Source organism: Oncorhynchus kisutch, linkage group LG11 (genome assembly GCF_002021735.2).
Source record: "Oncorhynchus kisutch isolate 150728-3 linkage group LG11, Okis_V2, whole genome shotgun sequence".
Taxonomy (NCBI): Eukaryota; Metazoa; Chordata; class Actinopteri; order Salmoniformes; family Salmonidae; genus Oncorhynchus; species Oncorhynchus kisutch.
Window position 1 is genome coordinate 60,149,113 of NC_034184.2, and position 21,318 is coordinate 60,170,430.

General features: G+C 44.7%; 1 protein-coding gene across 6 annotated transcripts in view; it reads right to left on the reverse strand.

Annotated features, from left to right (window-relative positions):
- Positions 1-21,318, reverse strand: part of cacnb2a (calcium channel, voltage-dependent, beta 2a) — a 117,497-nt gene that overhangs the window by 21,727 nt on the left and 74,452 nt on the right. For 4 of the 6 annotated variants that reach the window (XM_020494783.2, XM_020494787.2, XM_020494788.2 and 1 more), the window contains 4 exons: positions 5,864-5,986; positions 5,562-5,698; positions 5,315-5,391; positions 4,660-4,799 (listed from right to left, as the gene is read on the reverse strand). In XM_020494783.2, coding sequence (XP_020350372.1) covers positions 4,660-4,799; positions 5,315-5,391; positions 5,562-5,698; positions 5,864-5,986 — 477 coding nt within the window. Of the gene's footprint in view, positions 1-4,382; positions 4,403-4,659; positions 4,800-5,314; positions 5,392-5,561; positions 5,699-5,863; positions 5,987-21,318 lie in introns of all 6 variants that reach the window. The other 2 variants (XM_020494785.2, XM_031835987.1) reach the window with 1 other exon arrangement.

Consider the following 21,318-nt stretch of genomic DNA (forward strand, 5'->3'; position numbering starts at 1 on the left):
AGAAAACCAAAAACTCAATAAATATAATGTTTCAAGTAGAAAGGACATGAAATGTGAATGGAGAGGAGTTTTCTGTTTGCTAAGCTTTTGCATCAAGTCAAGACATGGAGTGCACACAATGACCCAAGAACTATTGTTGTGTATGCAATGTGTGTATGTGTGTGGGTTATGTGTATGAGGTTGGCCCACACACATAAACACACACAGGCAGGCATAGAAAGTCACACACACACACACACACATAAACACATAAACACACACAGAGAAACACACACAGGCAGGCATAGAAAGTCTCTCACACACACACACACACACACACACACACACACACACACACACACACACACACACACACACACACACACACACACACACACACACACACACACACACACACACACACACACACACACACACACACACACACACACAGAGAAACACACACAGGCAGGCATAGAAAGTCTCACACACACACACACACACACACACGCACACACACACACACACACACACACACATAAACACACACATAAACACACACACATAAACACACACAGAGAAACACACACAGGCAGGCATAGAAAGTCACACACACACACACACACACACACACACACACACACACACACACACACACACACACACATAAACACACACAGAGAAACACACACAGGCAGGCATAGAAAGTCTCACACACACACACACACACACAGAGAAACACACACAGGCAGGCATAGAAAGTCACACACACACACACACACACACACACACACACACACACACACACACACACACACACACATACACACACACACACAGAGAAACACACACAGGCAGGCATAGAAAGTCACACACACACACACACACCATCATGTGCCAAGAAAGCCCTTATGGGATTTCCATAACTCCTCTGAAATTGTGTATTAATATGGCAGTGCTTGACAAAATATATATATTTTTTTTATGGGAGTTGTTTCATAATTAGACTAACATGAGAATAGTAGTTGTATTTGTTCTAATGGAGGTCACACTTGATTCATGTTTCTGTGATAAAGATACACAACCAAACCAACACGGACGCTAATAGCTGTCACTGTAGATTAGGGCTGTGGCGGTCATGACATTTTGTCAGCTGGTTATTGTCATGCAAAAGATGGCGGTCTCAGGTAATTTACCATTAATTAACACGTTTATCATGTCCAGGCCTCCCCAGATACAAGCCGCTGATTAAAAAAAGTTGAATAAATCAATTTAATATACACCATCACAATATATCCACTATTTAATTTTGTTAAGTCTAAAAAAAACGATGACATGAAGAAAATGTGTACTTATAAATCCTGTGCCATTATTTTATACACTTTTATAGTAAGAACAATATAATTGAATTTATCTGGAAAAAAAAAGAAGGGATATTTTTTCCCATTACGAAGCGATTGTGCATACTGTATGAAGTGGCTATATTGAGCGTAAACTGATCATTTGAAACAGGTCTTATATGCTAGATTTAGTTGTGAATGATACAAACCTTACAATGTCTCAGAAATCAAAACATACAGTAGCGGTCAAAGGTTTGGACACACTGCACCACCTATCACACTTTCACAAAATGTATGAAGACATGGCTAAAGGTCAATCAGATGTGTGAACATGGTCCCTAGCTGTGTGTTGCCGCTTTCCATGTTGTCTGTAGCTTGTGAGGTGTGGAAACACTTTGTTGCTTTTATGAATTTTGTCTTGCTGCTTTTTGTTCTATGTTGCTCTGTCTGTATGCTATGTCTTGCTTGTCCTATGTTGCTCTGTCTGTATGCTATGTCTTGCTTGTCCTATGTTGCTCTGCGTGTGCTCACTGCACAATGATTGTCTATATTGTAATTGTTTTTAATAACCTGCCCAGGGACTGTCCTTGTAAAAATAAAATAAACTCAAACTCAGGGTTTTTCTTTATTTTTTACTATTTTCTACATTGTAGAATAATAGTGCAGACATCAAAACTATGAAACAACAGATATGAAATCATGTAGTAACCAAGAAAGGACAGATTTCCACCGGTCTAATGTTCTTGCTCGTGTTTCTTGGCCCAAGCAAGTCTCTTCTTCTTATTGGTGTCCTTTAGTAGTGGTTTCATTGCAGCAATTCGACCATGAAGGCCTGATTCACGCAGTCTCCTCTGAACAGTTGATGTTGAGATGTGTCTGTTACTTGAACTCTGTGAAGCATTTATTTGGGCTGCAATCTGAGGTGCAGTTAACTTTAATGAACTTATCCTCTGCATAGAGGTAACTCTGGGTCTTCCTTTCCTGCGCTTTCCTGCGCTTGTGCAACTGAGCTTGAAGAAACTTTCAAAGTTCTTGACATTTTCCGGATTGACTGACCTTCATGTCTTAAAGTAATGATGGACTGTCATTTCTCTTTGCTTATTTGAACTGTTCTTGCCATAATATGGACTTGGTCTTTTACCAAATAGGGCTATCTTCTGTATACCACCACTACCTTGTCACAACACAACTGATTGTATCAAAAGCATTAAGAAGGAAAGAAATTCCCCAAATTAACTGAAATGCATTCCGGGTGTCTACCTCATGATGCTGGTTGAGAGAATACCAAGAGTGTGCAAAACTGTCATTAAGGCAAAGGGTAGTAACTTTTAAGAATCTCAAATATAAAATATATTTGGATTTTATAAACACATTTTGGTTACTACATGATTCCATATGTGTTATTTCATAATTTTGATGTCGCCACAACTTTTCTACAATGTTGTAAATAGTAAAAATAAAGAAAAAACCTGGAATGAGTAGGTGTGTCCAAACTTTTGACTGGTACTGTACATGGTGTGATTATAGGTGTCACGTGTGCTCCCTCTCCGGCCTCTAGGTCACCAGGCTGCTCGTTATGGCGCACACCTGTCACCATCGTTACGCACATCAGCTCCATCACCTCCTTGATTACCTGCCCTTTATCTGTCACTCCCTTTAGTTCCTTCCCCAGGAGTCATTGTTTCTGTTTCAGTTTCCTGTCTGTGCGTGGTTCGTTTTTCTTATTTTGTATTATGTTGTGTTAATTGATTAAAACACTCACTCCCTGAACTTGCTTCCCGACTCTCAGCGCACACCGTTACAACAGGCTATTGATGACTTGAGAAAGTCGCAAAAAAAGCTTGAGCTCTGTTCCTTGCCTCAGGCTGCACAGCCGTTTTCTATTCTCAATTGAACCTCTCTTTGCTAATAGGTAAAAGTTAGTTTAGATTTAGAATGGCCCAGTATCTAATGGGCAGGAACAGGGGCAGGGGAAACGATACATGTCATCTGTATTCACTCGACTAGCGAATGAAGGCCTTTCCCACTGGTCCGTGTTGTAGGCTACTTGGGTTTTACAGTGGAGCATGTGCTTAATACGAGCAGCTGAGAAATAAATAGAAGAAAACTTACTTCACTCCACGCATCAACCACTGTTTGAGGAGCATGCTCTCGCTGCCCCGACAAGTGCACAACCAATGAACCAAACAGGTTCTCTCCCAGACTCATGGATAGACATTTTAGAGCGTAGCATAAAAGTAGCCAGTCCATCCAGTATGCATAATAATACAGTCTACACTCAAAGGTCCATTTGGTTCATTTTGGAGTATAGGCTAGACCAATGATGCACCAAAGACATCTTAAATGAGTTATGTTTGATGTTTTTCTGCCATGTGTATAATATGGTAGGCTATGTATTCTATAACGGCACAATCATTTTAATTCAGTTTTTTTTTCTTCTTTCGGGCTCGGGCTTATAAGCCTATGCATAAGCTCAAATATGTGTTTTTACACTGTTTCAAACCGTTGTTGAACTTCGTTCTTCAAAATTGATCATCACAGTGAGGTGAGTTTTAAGAGTACTGGGGTCCTACTTGTATTGACGATATGTGTTTGATGTGATTTTATATTGCATTTGCATTGATGTCAGAGTGGTTAGAGGGACAATAGCACCCTGAGTTTCAGGCCATTAGGACCTGATGGTCTAGCAAGTTGGGTGCTATCAAAGCATGTCCAGAGTGAACAACAGGAGATTATTGTGACTCAAAGTTCATGTGGAATTTTACTGTGGTCATGACTCATGGCTGCCGGTGTGGCGGTAATATGATCAACGCAACAGCACTAATGTATACACACTTCTGGTTTAATAGCTGAATACAATGAGTTCCCACTAAATCTGCATCACGCATGCACACACATGTACACACACACACACACACAGAGAGACACCACAGCGACGACAGTGAGTTAGATGGGAGTGTCAGGAACGACCACAACCACTGCAGAGAAATCACCGATGCACATCCCCCAGACCCCCAAGGCCCTGCTGGGGGTTGGTGCATGCTGCACGGCAATATAACTTACCGACTTCTGCTTCTGCTTAGCTACGGCCCAGACGGAAGAGGAGAGAGAGAGGGTTAAGAAACTGGCAACATGCATGCTAATGGCCGGAACGCCCAGTGGAGGGATTAAAGAGACACGGACTATGGCGGGACACAGAGGACAAACAGAACGGGGGGAACGGACAGACGGTGGACAGGGTGATGCTGAGCAGCCACAGTGAGGCAGTTGTCGTGGGTAGCTGTGCGGACGGACCGACAGAGAGAGAGAGAGTAAATACTAGCGTAGATGCCACGTTTACCTTCTTAAAGAAGGGCATTCGTTTCTCTTTGGCTAGGGTGGATGACATGACAGTGTTTGGCTGACTGGCTTTAGGGGAGCGGAGGTGGACTGGAAGCTCATTGTCCTCGGGGTCTAAGCCTGTGGCATCTATGTCAAAGGCTACGCACATGGACACAACACAAGGCCACCATCACACAGAGGCAAACACAGGAGGTTACAAGGGTAACATTGAACACCTAACACTGGACATGTACACAGGTTATTCCACCACATAAACAAACTATACAGACCATAATCAAGCTCGAGTTAACTAGAGTCAAACTGGGGTGAGCAATGACAGTAAACGATAGCACATAAGATAAGCAAACATTTAAGACATAAACACCATTCTAACATTTCCACTAAAGGGCCACGTCGTGTAGATTTAGCAACCGATTAGACAATACGCCTGAAGTGTACAAAAGATAGGCCAGTAGTAAGGTCAAAATAATGACCGTACTAATGAAACTCACCCTCGTCTCCTATTTCTATCACGCTTCCTTTTCAAGCCCTCTTAGAGGTTGATGGAGGTTTGGTAATAACTCCCAAGTATTACAGTGAAGAGTTTGTTTGTGTCTGTGAAAAACGTGGCAACCTTTCCCCAAACGCCTGCCGCAAGGCCCTCCATTACTCACCAGAGGAAGGGGGGGTGGATTTCCGCGAGTTAGGAACCACTTCACCTAAACTGGTAGAGGAGTTTGCTCCCGATTTACTGCAAAGAGAAATAATTCATATCAGCTATATAATTCATATCAGTATATCTGAGGTGTTGCAGGATGACAGTGTCGGCTATCTCAAGGGTCGGCTCAATGCAAGAATAATGATTGGGTGAGGTGCATGTTAGTTTCCATGGTGATTGCAGTAAGGTGGGGGGGTACGTACCCGGAATGGAACTTGCCCTGTTTGGCTCTCTGCTCGTGTTGAATCCGAGTGTTCTCGATCTTCACAGGACTGGGGATGAAACCGATTTCACAGCCTTCCTTCACCAGGCGCCCTATCCACCAGTCGTTATTAAATTTCTACAGGGGGACGGACATGAACTGGTTAATACATCTGTGTTCCCCTTCTGCTCGTCATCATTGTTATCAACATCATCTTCCTCCTCCTCCTCATCCTCATTCTTCTCCCATTCTCCTCCACCTCCATCATCCTCGTCCCCATTTGATAGTACTGTAACCCCTGACCTCTTTGACGTGGAGGAAGTCTTTAGCCTCAAAGGAGATGGCCATGCCCGGCACGGGGACGTCGTCATCGTTGGTGGCACAGTAGTTGACATTTGTGCGGACAGCAAACGCAACCGGTTTAGTCTGCCAAAAGAAAGAAAAGGAAGAGATGCAAAGTTTTGGCTACACAAGATAAGACATGATATAATGACAGGTTTCTCTGTAGGCTGAAACCTTTGTGTTGGGCAAGGTGAAAGCTGAGCATGAAGAAAAGAAGGGTGATATGCACATCCTGAACTTGAGAATACCCGTGCTAACTAAAACATTATACTGAGATAGGAAGTGAGAGTCCCACACGTGGAATAGGCTGCTCCCAAGTGCATTATTCCAAACACCCAAATTCACCGTTTGGACTTCACAGTCTTTATCGGGAGACAAAGCCGAGCTCCATGGATTCGTTCCCTGAATCCAATTCTCCGTGATGTTTTTATTACCGTCTCAGGCTGAGAAGAGAGGAGTGCTATTCGCGGGGCTATTTTCTCCCCCCATTGTGTGAGGAGTAAAAAAAGAAGTGCTGTCAGAGATGCTGCCTGGCAGGCACGCTGTGACTCACCCACACTCACTTCTAATCTTTATGAATGAGCCTGCTAATGTCCCAAAATGACACCCTAATCCCTATATCAGTGCACTACTTTTGACCAGAGCCCCATGGGGTTATAGGACAGCCTGGTCAAAATTAGTGCACTAGACAGGGAATAGGATGTCTTTCCTCTACTCTGTCTCCCTGCTTTAGGGTACATCAGTGGTTCCCAACCAGGGGTACTTGGCCTATCCACAAGGGGTACTTGGCCTATCCACAAGGGGTACTTGGCCTATCCACAAGGGGTACTTGGCCTATCCACAAGGGGTACTTGGCCTATCCACAAGGGGTACTTGGCCTATCCACAAGGGGTACTTGGCCTATCCACAAGGGGTACTTGGCCTATCCACAAGGGGTACTTGGCCTATCCACAAGGGGTACTTGGCCTATCCACAAGGGGTACTTGGCCTATCCACAAGGGGTACTTGGCCTATCCACAAGGGGTACTTGGCCTATCCACAGGGGGTACTTGGCCTATCCACAAGGGGTACTTGGCCTATCCACAAGGGTACTTGGCCTATCCACAAGGGGTACTTGGCCTATCCACAAGGGGTACTTGGCCTATCCACAAGGGTACTTGGCCTATCCACAAGGGGTACTTGGCCTATCCACAAGGGGTACTTGGCCTATCCACAAGGGTACTTGGCCTATCCACAAGGGGTACTTGGCCTATCCACAAGGGTACTTGGCCTATCCACAAGGGGTACTTGGCCTATCCACAAGGGGTACTTGGCCTATCCACAAGGGTACTTGGCCTATCCACAAGGGGTACTTGGCCTATCCACAAGGGGTACTTGGCCTATCCACAAGGGGTACTTGGCCTATCCACAAGGGGTACTTGGCCTATCCACAAGGGGTACTTGGCCTATCCACAAGGGGTACTTGGCCTATCCACAAGGGGTACTTGGCCTATCCACAAGGGGTACTTGGCCTATCCACAAGGGGTACTTGAGAGGACTCTTGAGACCATAGGCCTACTGGCATCACAATCATCAAACCATCATCTGGCATCACCATCATCTGGCATCATCTAACTCAGTTTAGGAGCCTGAGATTTGCTGATAATACTGAGGGAGTCCTGCTCTAGGATATGACAATGTTGCCCTGTCCTTTGTTTTGTGTTGATTAACCCAAATACGCCCAGAAGGCTAGGTCTACCGAGTAGCCTAGGACTACCATTTTGATGTTTGTACTTGTTTGCTTGTATTTTGAACCATTTATTTAAGAGAACCACAATGGAAATACATTTTCAAACGTGTCGTCGTTGATTCTTTTTAAATGCATTATCCACCCGTGGTCGTAATGTGATTGAACTTGTCAAAGAGATCTATCTATATAAAAATATAAACCAGGATTAGTCTTGTAATGATTCGACGGTTTCTTAACTGAACTTCGGGTTTTGTCATGTGTTTCCTTCTGACTGACTATGAGCACACTGCACTTGTCCAAATGGTTGGTGAATAGAATCTGTACAATGGCTGGATCAATGTGTTCCATTTCTAAAATCACGTATGACCTTTTCCCCTCTGGGACAGCCATCCACCCTGTGTGTGCCAAATGCCCCCCTATTCCCTATTTAGTGCACTTCTTTTGATCAGGGGCCCATGTGCCACCAAAAGTAGAATAGGGTGTGGTTTGGGACACAAACCCAGGACATCCGAATGAAACGTAATAAACAGCATTCCCTCCTAGGGCCTGATATAACCGCTTTATGACACAGACATATCGATTCAATGCAAGATAACGCAAATTCCACAATATTTTGTGACGAGACAGGAGGGAGCAACATGTCCTCCCCCCCCCCCCCGCCGTAGCAAGGCATTACATTTTCTGTGAAAAGGGATTTAAACAATAAAGACTTAAAAAAATAGGTCACTGACTAGAGAAACGAGACAGGAGACAAAACATGCACAGACTCCAAATCGTAACCTGACTGTGGCCTTAAGAATATCCATTCTTTAAGATAGAATCGTTTAGAAAGGAATTACATCAAATGTTATTGGACACGATAGTAATCTGAGCTGAGTTTGTCTGTGGTGGCGGCAGTTGGTGACATGGACATGGCCCTCTCCGGATTACATTCCCTCTGCCTGTGAGAGCGTGACAAGCTCCTCTGTCGCTGGTGGCCGATGGAGAGCCAAGCCAAACGCTCAGTGACACAGCCCACAGTAGTCTCCCCTGGCCATTTGCTAAACGTTTACCTGTAGATGACAGAGAAAGGGAAGCTGGAAAGGGACATGGCTGGCTTAGCTTACCACTAGCAAAAAATACATCAAATATCCATGTAGCATAAACCCAATGAAAACCCTTGAAAAATGCTATAAAAACGACAAACAAACGTTAAAGCGAAAATGTTACTGGCCATAGGGCAGTTAGGGCGAACGCCAGATGGGACGGTCCATCTTTAGCCCAGATGGGCCGGTCCATCTTTAGCCCAGTGGGCTGGTCTATATTGGGGGTTTTGCACAGAATGCTCATTATTTGGCTAATAATGGGGGCCTCAAGGAAAAACATTTGCTGGTGTTTATTGCTCAGGCACATTTCTGCTCCCAGTGAGAAACCATACGAATGGCCTTGTAAAGCACTAAGCCTATACAGTATACAAACCCATAGATGTGGCAACGACTGTTAGGTAAGAATCGTCCTCCAAGAAAAGGGGGAATAAAGAACACTTAAGAGTAGGGAGCGTAATTCTTCCCAGTCACCTTCAGCCTTCACCTATCTGATGAGCCCCATTAGAATGATTGGCCAGGAGATTGGACCTGCAGGAGATCCTGCAGACCTATGGACGTCCCAAACGGCACCCTATTTCCTAGTGCATTACTTTTGACCAGAGGCCTATGGGGACCCGGGTCAAAAGTAGTGCACTATGTATGGAATAGGGCACCATTTGGGACGCAGCCCACGCATTTGGACCATTCTCAGGCGAAGAGCAAACAGGATGCCATTTATTCTCATTCAATCCCGATGTCCTTCAATGTCAGATATTGCTTTGTAAAAATATGAAACCCAGTGCAAAGCGACAATGATAAACCTCTAAAAAACAAGATAACTACACGTCATTTATAATCCTCTCTAAATGAGCTTGGCAGGAGAGTACAGCACATCCCAGGAAAGGAATGAATGGTTGTGTGTTTGTGTGTGTGTTGGTCAATGTCAATGGAGTAAATGTACTGCGCCCGAGTGTGTACAGCACTTGTACATGACACACAGAGGACATTGTGTCCTTGGTTGAGTGTCTGTTTAAAGCCACACGGCTGCCGTGCTAAGATGTTATGTTCCGTCTGAGGCGGTGTCCCAAATGGCACCCTATCCCCTACATAATGCACTACTTTTTGACCAGAGCCCTATGGGCCCTGATGAAAAGTAGTGTCCTATGAAACAAATAGAGTACCAATTTAGAACACAGCCAGGTAGTATGTGCCTGTGTGGTCTGGGGGGACTGGGACTGCCTTACTCATGCTCCACTGCTTCTCTCTCTCCAGTCTCTCAGTGATCAATGACATGGTCTGTGACGTCAGTAGCCCATGCTGGAGTATTAATGCTGTTTCACAGTGGTTAATGCTATTTCACACCAGTGTGCATGTGTGTACACACTCTCCTGACCTCAGATGCCACCATGGATTATCACAGGTGATAGGCGCTGTACACTGTGGCGCTGTGTTGTTCTCCTCTCCTCTCGTTCTCCTCTCCTGTAAATCCCCCTCTTCCTTCCTGTCTACCCCCCATTTCCTTCCTGTCCACCCCCCTCTTCCTTCCTGTCCATAACCCTCTTCCCTCCTCTTCTGTCCATCCCCCTCTTCCTTCCTGTTCATAACCCTCTCCTCTCCTCTTCTGTAAATCCCCCTCTTCCTTCCTGTCTACCCCCCATTTCCTTCCTGTCTACCCCCCTCTTCCTTCCTGTCCACCCCCCTCATCCTTCCTGTCCATCCCCCTCTTCCTTCCTGTTCATAACCCTCTTCCCTCCTCTCCTGTCCATCCCCCTCTTCCTTCCTGTCCAACCCCCTCTTCCTTCCTGTCCACCCCCCTCTTCCTTCCTGTCCATCCCCCTCTTCCTTCCTGTCCATCCCCCTCTTCCTTCCTGTCCATTCCCCTCTTCTTCTGTCCATCCCCCTCTTCCTTCCTGTCCATCCCCCTCTTCCTTCCTGTCCATCGCCCTCTTCCTTCCTGTCCATTCCCCTCTTCCCTCCTCTTCTGTCCATCCCCCTTTTCCTTCCTGTCCATCGCCCTCTTCCTTCCTGTCCATCCCCCTCTTCCCTCCTCTTCTGTCCATCCCCCTCTTCCTTCCTGTCCATCCCCCTCTTCCTTCCTGTCCACCCCCCTCTTCCATCCTGTCCATTCCCCTCTTCCCTCCTCTTCTGTCCATCCCCCTCTTCCTCTCCTCATCGCTCCTCTCTTGTCCATCCCCATCTTCCTCTCCTCATCTCTCCTCTCCTGTCCATCCCACTGTTCCTCTTCTCATCTCTCCTCTTCTGTCCATTCCACTTTTCCTCTCTCCTCTTCTGTCCATTCCACTCTTCCTCTCCTCTTCTGTCCATTCCACTGTTCCTCTCCTCTTCTGTCCATTCCACTCTTCCTCTCCTCATCTCTCCTCTTCTGTCCATCCCCATCTTCCTCTCCTCATCTCTCCTCTCCTGTCCATCCCACTGTTCCTCTCCTCTTCTGTCCATCCCCCTCTTCCCCTCCTCATCTCTCCTCTCCTGTCCATCCCCATCTTCCTCTCCTCATCTCTCCTCTTCTGTCCATCCCCATCTTCCTCTCCTCATCTCTCCTCTTCTGTCCATCCCCTCTTCCTCTCCTCATCTCTCCTCTTCTGTCCATCCACATGTTCCTCTCCTCATCTTTACGTAGCACAGGCAGGCCTTCATTAGGCATGCAGTATTGACCGCAGCAAGAAAATTATAATTACAATTATAATTCCGAATTTATTCAACTTTTATAGAGCTATTCATGACATAAAAAACCTCAAAGCGCTTTTTAAAATGTAAAACAACAACAACAACACCATTCATGATAGGGTCGGGACAGTTCGTGGCTTGAGTGGTCATTGGAGGAAGGTGGTCATGACATAAGGGGGAGAGGTGAGTATGAGAGAGGGGGATAGAGAGAAGGATAGAATAGGAGAGGGAGGAAAGGTTGGTAAGAGAGTGAGGGGCTGGAGAAGAGAGTGAGGGGAATGGGAGAAAGAGGAGTGGAAGAGAAAGAATGGAGAGAGAGAATAGAATAGAGAAACGACTGACATAAGAGAAAGAGCGTGTGAGCTAGAGAAAGAAATGTGAAAGAAATGTCCACCACCCCCCTTCCCTCTTGCTTTCTCATTCTCTCTCTTAAAAATCACTCCATTTTGTGCATATTTCATTAACTAATATCCCGAAGCCTTCTCTATAACGGTACTGCCATCATTATAAGATGCCTGGCCTGCGTGTTGCCTGTCTTGTCATTTGTAATCTGGCACTGTCCTTGCATTAGCAGGCCACAGTGGATCTAGGACCATAGATCAAGATTCTCGTATTGTTTCACCTTGAGCAAATGTTTCGGATTGTTCTGAAGTCAAATGTAAAGCCTTATGGCGAGCCGAGCGAGTGCAGTGTGCTAGCTCTGAAGTGCGAGTCTGTAAAATGTGGTTTTATGCGCCGTGGTAAGGTCCCCTTAACCTTCATCAATCCAGCCGGAGATTTTTCTATTCTATAAATGAGCAGAGCCATATGGCCATTTCAGCACTGTCCATGCATAATGAAATAGATAATGAGGCCAGTTCTCTAAAGTCCAGACATTTGAATATTTTACATTCATATCGAACATAATTGGGTGACAGTGATTGATGGTTGAGGCTATTTTTACAGGGGAAACGAGAGGTCTGTCTTGGTTTGAATCTGGGGGTGTGTAACGGTTCTCTTTAGGTGAAGGAGAGTCGGACCAAAATGCGGCGTGATGATGATTCATGTTTGTTTAATAAAGGAAAACTATACATGAATAAACTACAAAACAATGAAATGTGAAAACTCAAAACAGCCCTATCTGGTGCAAAACACAGAGACAGGAACAATCACCCACAAACACACAGTGAAACCCAGGCTACCTAAATATGGTTCCCAATCAGAGACAATGAATAACACCTGCCTCTGATTGAGAACCATATCAGGTCAGACATAGAAATAGACAAACAAGACAACCAACATAGAATGCCCACTCAGATCACACCCTGACCAACCAAAACATAGAAACATACAAAGCAAACTATGGTCAGGGTGTGACAGGGTGTGTCTGAAATGGAATCCTATTCCCTATATAGTGCACTACTTTTAACCAGAGCCCTTTCTCTTTCCTCTCTCCCCCCTCTCTATCTCTATCTACTGTATATATATATCTCTCTTTCCCTCTGTCACTCTCTCTCTCTGTTTTGTTAACTCCAGTGTACAGTGGGGAGAACAAGTTTTTGATACTGCAAATTAAATGCAAATTAATTACTTAAAAATCATACAATGTGATTTTCTGGATTTTTGTTTTAGATTCCGTCTCTCACAGTTGAAGTGTACCTATGATAAAAAATTACAGACCTCTACATGCTTTGTAAGTAGGAAAACCTGCAAAATCGGCAGTGTATCAAATACTTGTTCTCCCCACTGTATCTCTGACTCCTTGGCATTGCTCTGAGGTGATAGAGGAAAGGAGGGCAGATGGTGCTAGTTTGTTGTCAGATGTGAGTGTGATTTGGGCTAGGAGACACTGCCATTAGGAGGAGAAGCCTGTAGAGTTGATTAAAGCTGTGCGGTCAGAGAGACGGGCTCAAGGGCCCATGAGGGGATACTGATGTGAGAGACCAGTGGCCTCAGGGAGACACAGCCTATCTCCATTTAACTCTGGCTCGCCTCGCGTGTGCTGCCCAGATCTGGGCTACGATTAAACGCAAACAAACAAAGAAGCGCACACACACACACACACACACACACACACACACACACACACACACACACACACACACACACACACACACACACACACACACACACACACACACACAAACACACACACACACACACACACACACAAGCAGACACCAGGGTTTCATATGACATTGAAACCAGTAGCCTATTTCTCTCATGTTCTACTGGTTTTCAAATCAACTTTATTTTATTGTCCAGTAGCCAAAAGCACAATCCTAGTCATATGTGCAACCCATGCTAGTTGTAGCATCTTTAGATCTCCCCTAACAACCCATGCTAGTTGTAGCATCTTTAGATCTCCCCTAACAACCCATGCTAGTTGTAGCATCTTTAGATCTCCCCTAACAACCCATGCTAGTTGTAGCATCTTTAGATCTCCCCTAACAACCCATGCTAGTTGTTGTATCTTTAGATCTCCCCTAACAACCCATGCTAGTTGTTGCATCTTTAGATCTCCCCTAACAACCCATGCTAGTTGTTGCATCTTTAGATCTCCCCTAACAACCCATGCTCGTTGTTGCATCTTTAGATCTCCCCTATTTCTACATTTCTAAAGTAAATGTGATTTCTGTCACATGAAACCGCTCGCATGTGCAGTGCGCCCTTGACATTCGTGCGTAGCCTACTGCCGTGAGCGCGTTGCTACGCCACTATAATGTGAAGGACTAATAGTTGATCAACATTTTCAGCTAAACATTCAGATCTGTTGCATCTGACTCAATGAGCTGACTCAACAAGCTGACTAATAGAATAGGTCAACGTTTCTACTACAGGGGATAGTAGATTGACATAGGCTAGTGATTTTGCCGTTCGTTACTTGTCTTGTTGGCTGAGGAAACGGAAATGTGGACAGTTACTCTGACATCTACAAAGTGCACATCGGAATTCGGTAAGAAGAACGCATGCCGTTGCATCCTCGAGTGGTATGTTCTGTTAATATGAATCACTATCATCTAAATGTGATCTCTGTCATACTCAGCACCATGGGTGGATGCCCTAATCAGGTTAGGCACCCAATGCATAGAGGTCGAGTACAGTTCTGCTGCCGGTCAAATGTCTGGTGCCACATGGAAACCCTGGCACAAACGCACACGCACACACCTCCCTAACGCAACCGGCATGGCAAGGAAACGCTCTCAACTGAAAGAAACCAGTCAAAATCGATGCCTTGTGTTGTTCTCTGCGCCGCGAAAACTTGGTCTGTGAAATATTTTTCCTCTCTACACGTGGTGTTTTCCCAGCACTTTTGACTTTCCATACTATTGATTCTGCAGAGTATTGTGTTTTCTCTGTGATCTGTGGTCCTATCAGAGCACCTGCTGTAGTTGGATTCTAATGATCTCTGTGTACCACTGAGCTTCCTTATTAGGTGAATGTCATCTCGGCGCTGTGATCCTGGTATCCTCTCTTTGTAACCCGCCTGCTGGCAAGTTATATTTCACTCCTGAGCTGTATTTCAAATGGCACAACAACAAAAAACGATAGCTGCACAACTATGGGGCAAAACAAACGGAATTGGCTTAGATTGTTGACAAACTATATTTCATCTCCAAAGTCTTTATTGAAAACATACACGGAACAAATATATAAACGCAACATGTAAAGTGTTGGTCCCATGTTTCATGAGCTGAAATGAAAGATAGCAGAAACAGAACCGCAGACCACATGTAACCACGCCAGCCCAGGACCTCCACAACCAGCATCTTCACCTGCGGGATCGTCTGAGACCAGCCACCCGGATAGCTGAAGAAACTGAGGAGTAACTCATTCTGATTAGCGGGGCCTGGCTCCCAGGTGGGTGGGCTCCCCAGTGGGTGGGCCTATGCCTGCCCATGGTTGCGCCCCTGCCCAGTCATGTGAAGTCCATAGATTAGAGCCTAATGAATTTATTTAAATTGACTGATTTCCTTATATGAACTGTAATTCAGTAAAGTCTTTGAAATTGTTGCATGTTGCATTTATATTTTTTGTTCAGTATATATACAGTTGCACATTGAGCACTTGTTGTCTCTCAAATACATCATTACACTTGTTGGTTAGCTAGCTAGCAAATTTGAGCCATATTAGCATTGACATGAAATCAACAAGACATTATGAAACAAGCCACCAACGATTTCCCACATGGCAGCTTCTTGTCAATGTTGCTAGATTTCTGAACGTTCATTTTGGTGACATTGTCAGCCAACCTGTCTATGTAGTGCACTACTTTTGACCAGGGCCCATAGGGTACCCTACACTCTTGGAGAAAAAGTGCTATCTAGAACCTAAAAGGGTTATTCGTCTGTCCCCATAAGAGAACCCTTTGAAGAACCCTTGTTGGTTCCAGTTAGAACCCCTTTTGGTTCCAGGTAGAACCATTTCCACAGAGGGTTTGACATGGAACCCAAAAGGGGTTCGACCTGGAACCAAAAAGGGTTCTCTTATGGGGACAGCCGAAGGACCCTTTTGGAAACCTTTTGTCTAAGAGTGTAGGGCTCTAGTAAAAAATAAGTACACTACTGCCTATAGGGAATAGGGTGCCATTTGTAGCCCTGGTCGGTCTGCCTGTAAAGAGGCAATCAGGCCAGCATATAGCCGGATGTTTCACAGAGAGAGCCCCTTCTTGCTCGCTAATTAAAAAGATAAGTCGCTAGCAGATAACCTGGCATGGATTACCCCAGCCACTTTACATGATAGACGAGCTGTAAAAATAGCTGCTCAATGATCTGGCATCTCGCCGAAGAGAGAGACAGAGAGAGAGAGAGAGAGAGAGAGAGAGAAGAGAGAAGAGAGAAGAGAGAGGGCTCGGGTCAGGGGAAGTGCAATCTCAGTGACAGTAATGGTTTATAAGACGGTAATTCACAAGCACCTGTCTAGCGCACCGTTAATACGTTACATACAGTAAACACTTACTGTACAGAGGTAATAGAGTCTATGTGCCCTATTGGGGCCTGGTCAAGTGCACTAAAGGGAATAGGTTGCCATTTGGAATGTAAGCAAGCCATAATAACATGAAATACAAAAGCCATAAGACTGTTAAACAGTTAATTAAATGGTTACCCGGACTATCTATATTGACCCCATCTTGCATTGACTCTATGCACACTCACAAGACTATATATAGACTATATACACACTTATTCGCACACACTAAATCAAATCAAATGTTATTTGTCACATGCGCCGAATACAACAGGTATAGTAGACCTTACCGTGAAATGCTTACATACAAGCCCTTAACCAACAATGCAGTTCAAGATATAGAGTTAAGAAAGTATTTACTAAATAAACTGAAGTGAAAATAAATATATATATAATCAAAAGGAAACACAAGAAAATGACATAACAATAACGAGGCTAAATACTGTATCTGCTGGAGCGAGTGCTACGAGTGGGTGCTGCTATGTTGACCAGCGAGCTGAGATAGGGCGGGGCTTTACCTAGCAGAGACTTGTAGATGACCTGTAGCCAGTGGGTTTGGCGATGAGTATAAAGCGAAAGCCCGCCAATGAGAGCGTGTAGGTCGCAGTGGTGAGTAGTGTATGGGGCTTTGGTGGCAAAACGGATGGCACTGTGATAGACTACATCCAGTTTGCTGAGTAGTGTGTTGGAAGCTATTTTATAGATGACATCGCCGAAGTCAAGGAGGGTATGTTTGGCAGCATTAGTGAAGGAAGCTTTGTTGCGAATTAGGAAGCCGATTCTATATTACATTTTTGATTGGAGATGCTTAATGTGAGTCTGGAAGGAGAGTTTACAGTCTAGCCAGACACCTAGTTATTTGAAGTTATCCACGTATTCTAAGTCAGAGCCGTCCAGAGTAGTGATGCTGGATGGGCAGGCAGGTGCGGGCAATGATCGGTTGAATAGCATGCATTTAGTTTTATTTGCGTTTAAGAGCAGTTGGAGGCCACGGAAGTTGTATGGCATTGAAGCTCATCTAGAGGTTAGTTAACACAGTGTCCAAAGAAGGGCCAAAAGTATACAGAATGGTGTCGTCTGCGTAGAGGTGGATCAGAGAATCACCAGCAGCAAGAGCGACATCATTGATGTATACAGAGAAGAGAGTCGGCCCGAGAATTTAACCCTGTGGCACCCCCATAGACTGCCAGAGGTCCGGACAACAGGCCCTCCGATTTGACAGTAGTTGGTGAACCAGGCGAGGCAATCATTTGAGAAACCAAGGCTGTTGAGTCTGCCAATAACAATGTGGTGATGGACAGAGTCAAAAGCCTTGGCCAGGTCAATGAATACAGCTGCACAGTAATGTATCTTATCGATGGCGGTTATGATATCGTTTAGGACCTTGAGCGTGGCTGAGGTTCACCCATGACCAGCTCTGAAACCAGATTGCATAGCGGAGAAGGTACGATGTGATTCAAAATGGTCAGTAATCTGTTTGTTAACTTGGCTTTCGAAGACCTTAGAGATGCAGGGTAGGATAGATATAGGTCTGTAGCAGTTTGGGTCTAGAGTGTTTCCCCCTTTGAAGAGGGGGATGACCGCGGCAGCTTTCCAATCTTTGGGAATCTCAGACAATACGAAAGAGAGGTTGAACAGGCTAGTAATAGGGGTTGCAACAATTTCGGCAGATCATTTTAGAAAGAGAGGGTCCAGATTGTCTAGCCTGGCTGATTTGTAGGGGTCCAGATTTTGCAGCTCTAGTATATAGGTCCTGGATGTCAGGAAGCTTGGCCCCAGTGATGTACTGGGCCGTATGCAGTACCCTCTGTAGCGCCTTATGGTCAGATGCCGAGCAGTTGCCATACCAGGCGGTGATGCAACCGGTCAGGATGCTCTCAATGGTGCAGCTGGGAATCCATGCTAAATCTTTTCATTCTCCTGACGGTGAAAAAGTGTTGTTGTGCCCTCTTCACAACTGTCTTGGTGTGTTTGGACCATGATAGTTCATTGGTGATGTGGAGACTCGACCCGCCTGTTCAACCTTCCTTTTCCTATAGTCCACAATCAGCTCCCTTGTCTTGCTCAATTTGAGGGAGAGGTTGTTGTCCACACTGCCAGGTCTCTGACCGCCTCCATACAGGCTGTCATACAGGCCGGTGATCAGTGTTGTGTCGTCAGCAAACTTAATGATGATGTTGGCCACGCAGTCGTGGGTGAACAGGGAGTACAGGAGGGGACTAAACACGCACCTCTGAGGGGCCCCAGTATTGAGGATTAGCGTGGCAGATGTAATGTTATTGCCTACACTTACCACCTGGGGGCGGCCCGCCAGGATGTCCAGGATCCAGTTGTAGAGGGAGGTGTTTAGTCCCAGGTTCCTTAGCTTAGTGATGAGCTTTGTTGGCACTATGGTGTTGAACGCTGAGCTGTAGTCAATGAATAGCATTCTCACATAGGTGCTCCTTTTGTCCAGGTGGGAAAGGGCAGAATGGAGTGCGATTGAGATTGCATCTTCTGAGGATCTGTTTGGGCAGTATGGGAAATGGAGTGGGTCTAGGGTTTCAAAGCACTTCATGGCTACTGACATGAGTGCTATGGGGCGGTAATACTTTAGGCAGGTTACCTTCGCTTTCTTGGCCACAGGGACTATGGTGGTCTGTTTGAAACATGTAGAATGAACAGACACCATCATGGAGAGGTTGAAAATGTCAGTGAAGACATTTGCCAGTTAGTCAGTGCATGCTTTGAGTGCATGATCTGGTAATAAATGTGGCCCCACGTCTTTGTGAATGTTGACCTATTTAAAGGTCTTCCTCACATCGGCTCCGGAGAGCATGATCACACAGTCGTCCGGAACAGCTGATGCTCTCATGCATGCTTATGTTGCTTGCCTTGAAGTGAGCAGAAAAGGCATTTAGCTCGTCTGGTAGCTTGCGGCTGGGTTTCCCTTTTTAGTCCGTAATATTTTCAAGCCCTGCCACATCTGATGAGCATCAGAGCTGGTGTAGTAGGATTCAATCTTAGTACTACATTGACACAGAAAACCCACACACTGACATACAATACAATACCAGTCAAAAGTTTGGACACACCTACTCATTCCAGGGATATTCTGTATTTTTACTATTTTCTACATTGTAGAATAATTTTGAAGACATCAAAACTATGAAATAAAACATATGGAATCATGTAACAACCCAAAAAGTGTTAAATATTATACTGACTCTCAATGAGGACCGATACAGGAAAGGAAGACCAGGAGTTACCTCTGCTGCAGAGGATAAGTTCATTAGAGGTACCAGCCTCAGAAATTGCAGCCCAAATAAATGCTTCAAAGAGTTCAAGTAACAGACACATCTCAACATCAACTGTTCAGAGTAAACTGCATGAATCAGGCCATCATGGTCAGATTGCTGCAAAAGAAACCACTACTAAAGGACATCACATGAGACTTGCTTGGTCTGATTAGTCCAAATGCGTTTTGGTTCCAATGGCCATGTCTTTATGAGATGCAGAGTAAGTGAACGGAAGGTCTCCGCATGTGTGGTTCGCACTGTGCAGCATGGAGGAGGAGGTGTGATGGTGGGGGGTAGAGGTCGACCGATTTATGATTTTTCAACGCCGATACCGATACCAATTATTGGAGGACCAAAAAAAGCCGATACCAATTAATCGGACGATTTTTATTTATTTATTTGTAATAATGACAATTACAACAATACTGAATGAACACTTATTTTAACTTAATATAATACATCAATCAAATTTATTTAGCCTCAAATAAATAATGAAACATGTTCAATTTGGTTTAAATAATGCAAAAACAAAGTGTTGGAGAAGAAAAAAGTGCAATTTGTGCCATGTAAGAAAGCTCATGTTTAAGTTCCTTGCTCAGAACATGAGAACATATGAAAGCTGGTGGTTCCTTTTAACATGAGTCTTCAATATTCCCAGGTAAGAAGTCTTAGGTTGTAGTTATTATAGGAATTATAGGACTATTTCTCTCTACACCATTTGTATTTCATTAACCTTTGACTATTGGATGTTCTTATAGACACTTTAGTATTGCCAGTGTAACAGTAGAGCTTCCGTCCCTCTCCTCGCTCCTACCTGGGCTCGAACCAGGGACACATTGACAACAGCCACCCTCGAAGCAGCGTTACCCATGCAGAGCAAGGGGAACAACCACTCCAAGTCTTAGAGTGAGTGACGTTTGAAAAGCTATTAGCGCGCACCCCGCTAACTAGCTAGCCATTTCACATCGGTTACACCAGTCTAATCTACACCAGCCTACCGGAGCCGACAGAGATGGTCACCTCGCTTCGCGTTCCTACAAGCATTTCACTACACTCGCATTAACATCTGCTAACCATATGTATGTGACAAATAAAATTTGATTTGATCTCGGGAGTTGATAGGCTTGAAGTCATAAACAGTGCAAGGCTTGAAGCATTGCGAAGAGCTGCTGGCAAAAAAATGCTGTTTGAATGAATGCTTACGAGCCTGCTGGTGCCTACCACCGCTCAGTCAGACTGCTCTATCAAATCATAGACTTAGTTATAACATAATAACACACAGAAATATGAGCCTTAGGTCATTAATATGGTCGAATCTGGAAACTATCATCTCGAAAACAAGACGTTTATTCTTTCAGTGAAATACGGAACCGTTCCGTATTTTATCTAACGGGTGGTATCCATAAGTCTAAATATTCCTGTTACATTGCACAACCTTCAATGTTATGTCATAATTACGTAAGATTCTGGCAAATTAGGTGGCCCAACTGTTGAATGAATGCAAGAGAAGTGACACAATTTCACCTGGTTAATATTGCCTGCTATCCTGGATTTCCTTTCGTTAAATATGCAGGTTTAAAAATATATACTTCTGTGTATTGATTTTAAGAAAGGCATTGATGTTTATGGTTAGGTACACATTGGAGCAACGACAGTCCTTTTTTGCGAATGCGCACCGCATCGATTATATGCAACGCAGGACACACTAGATAA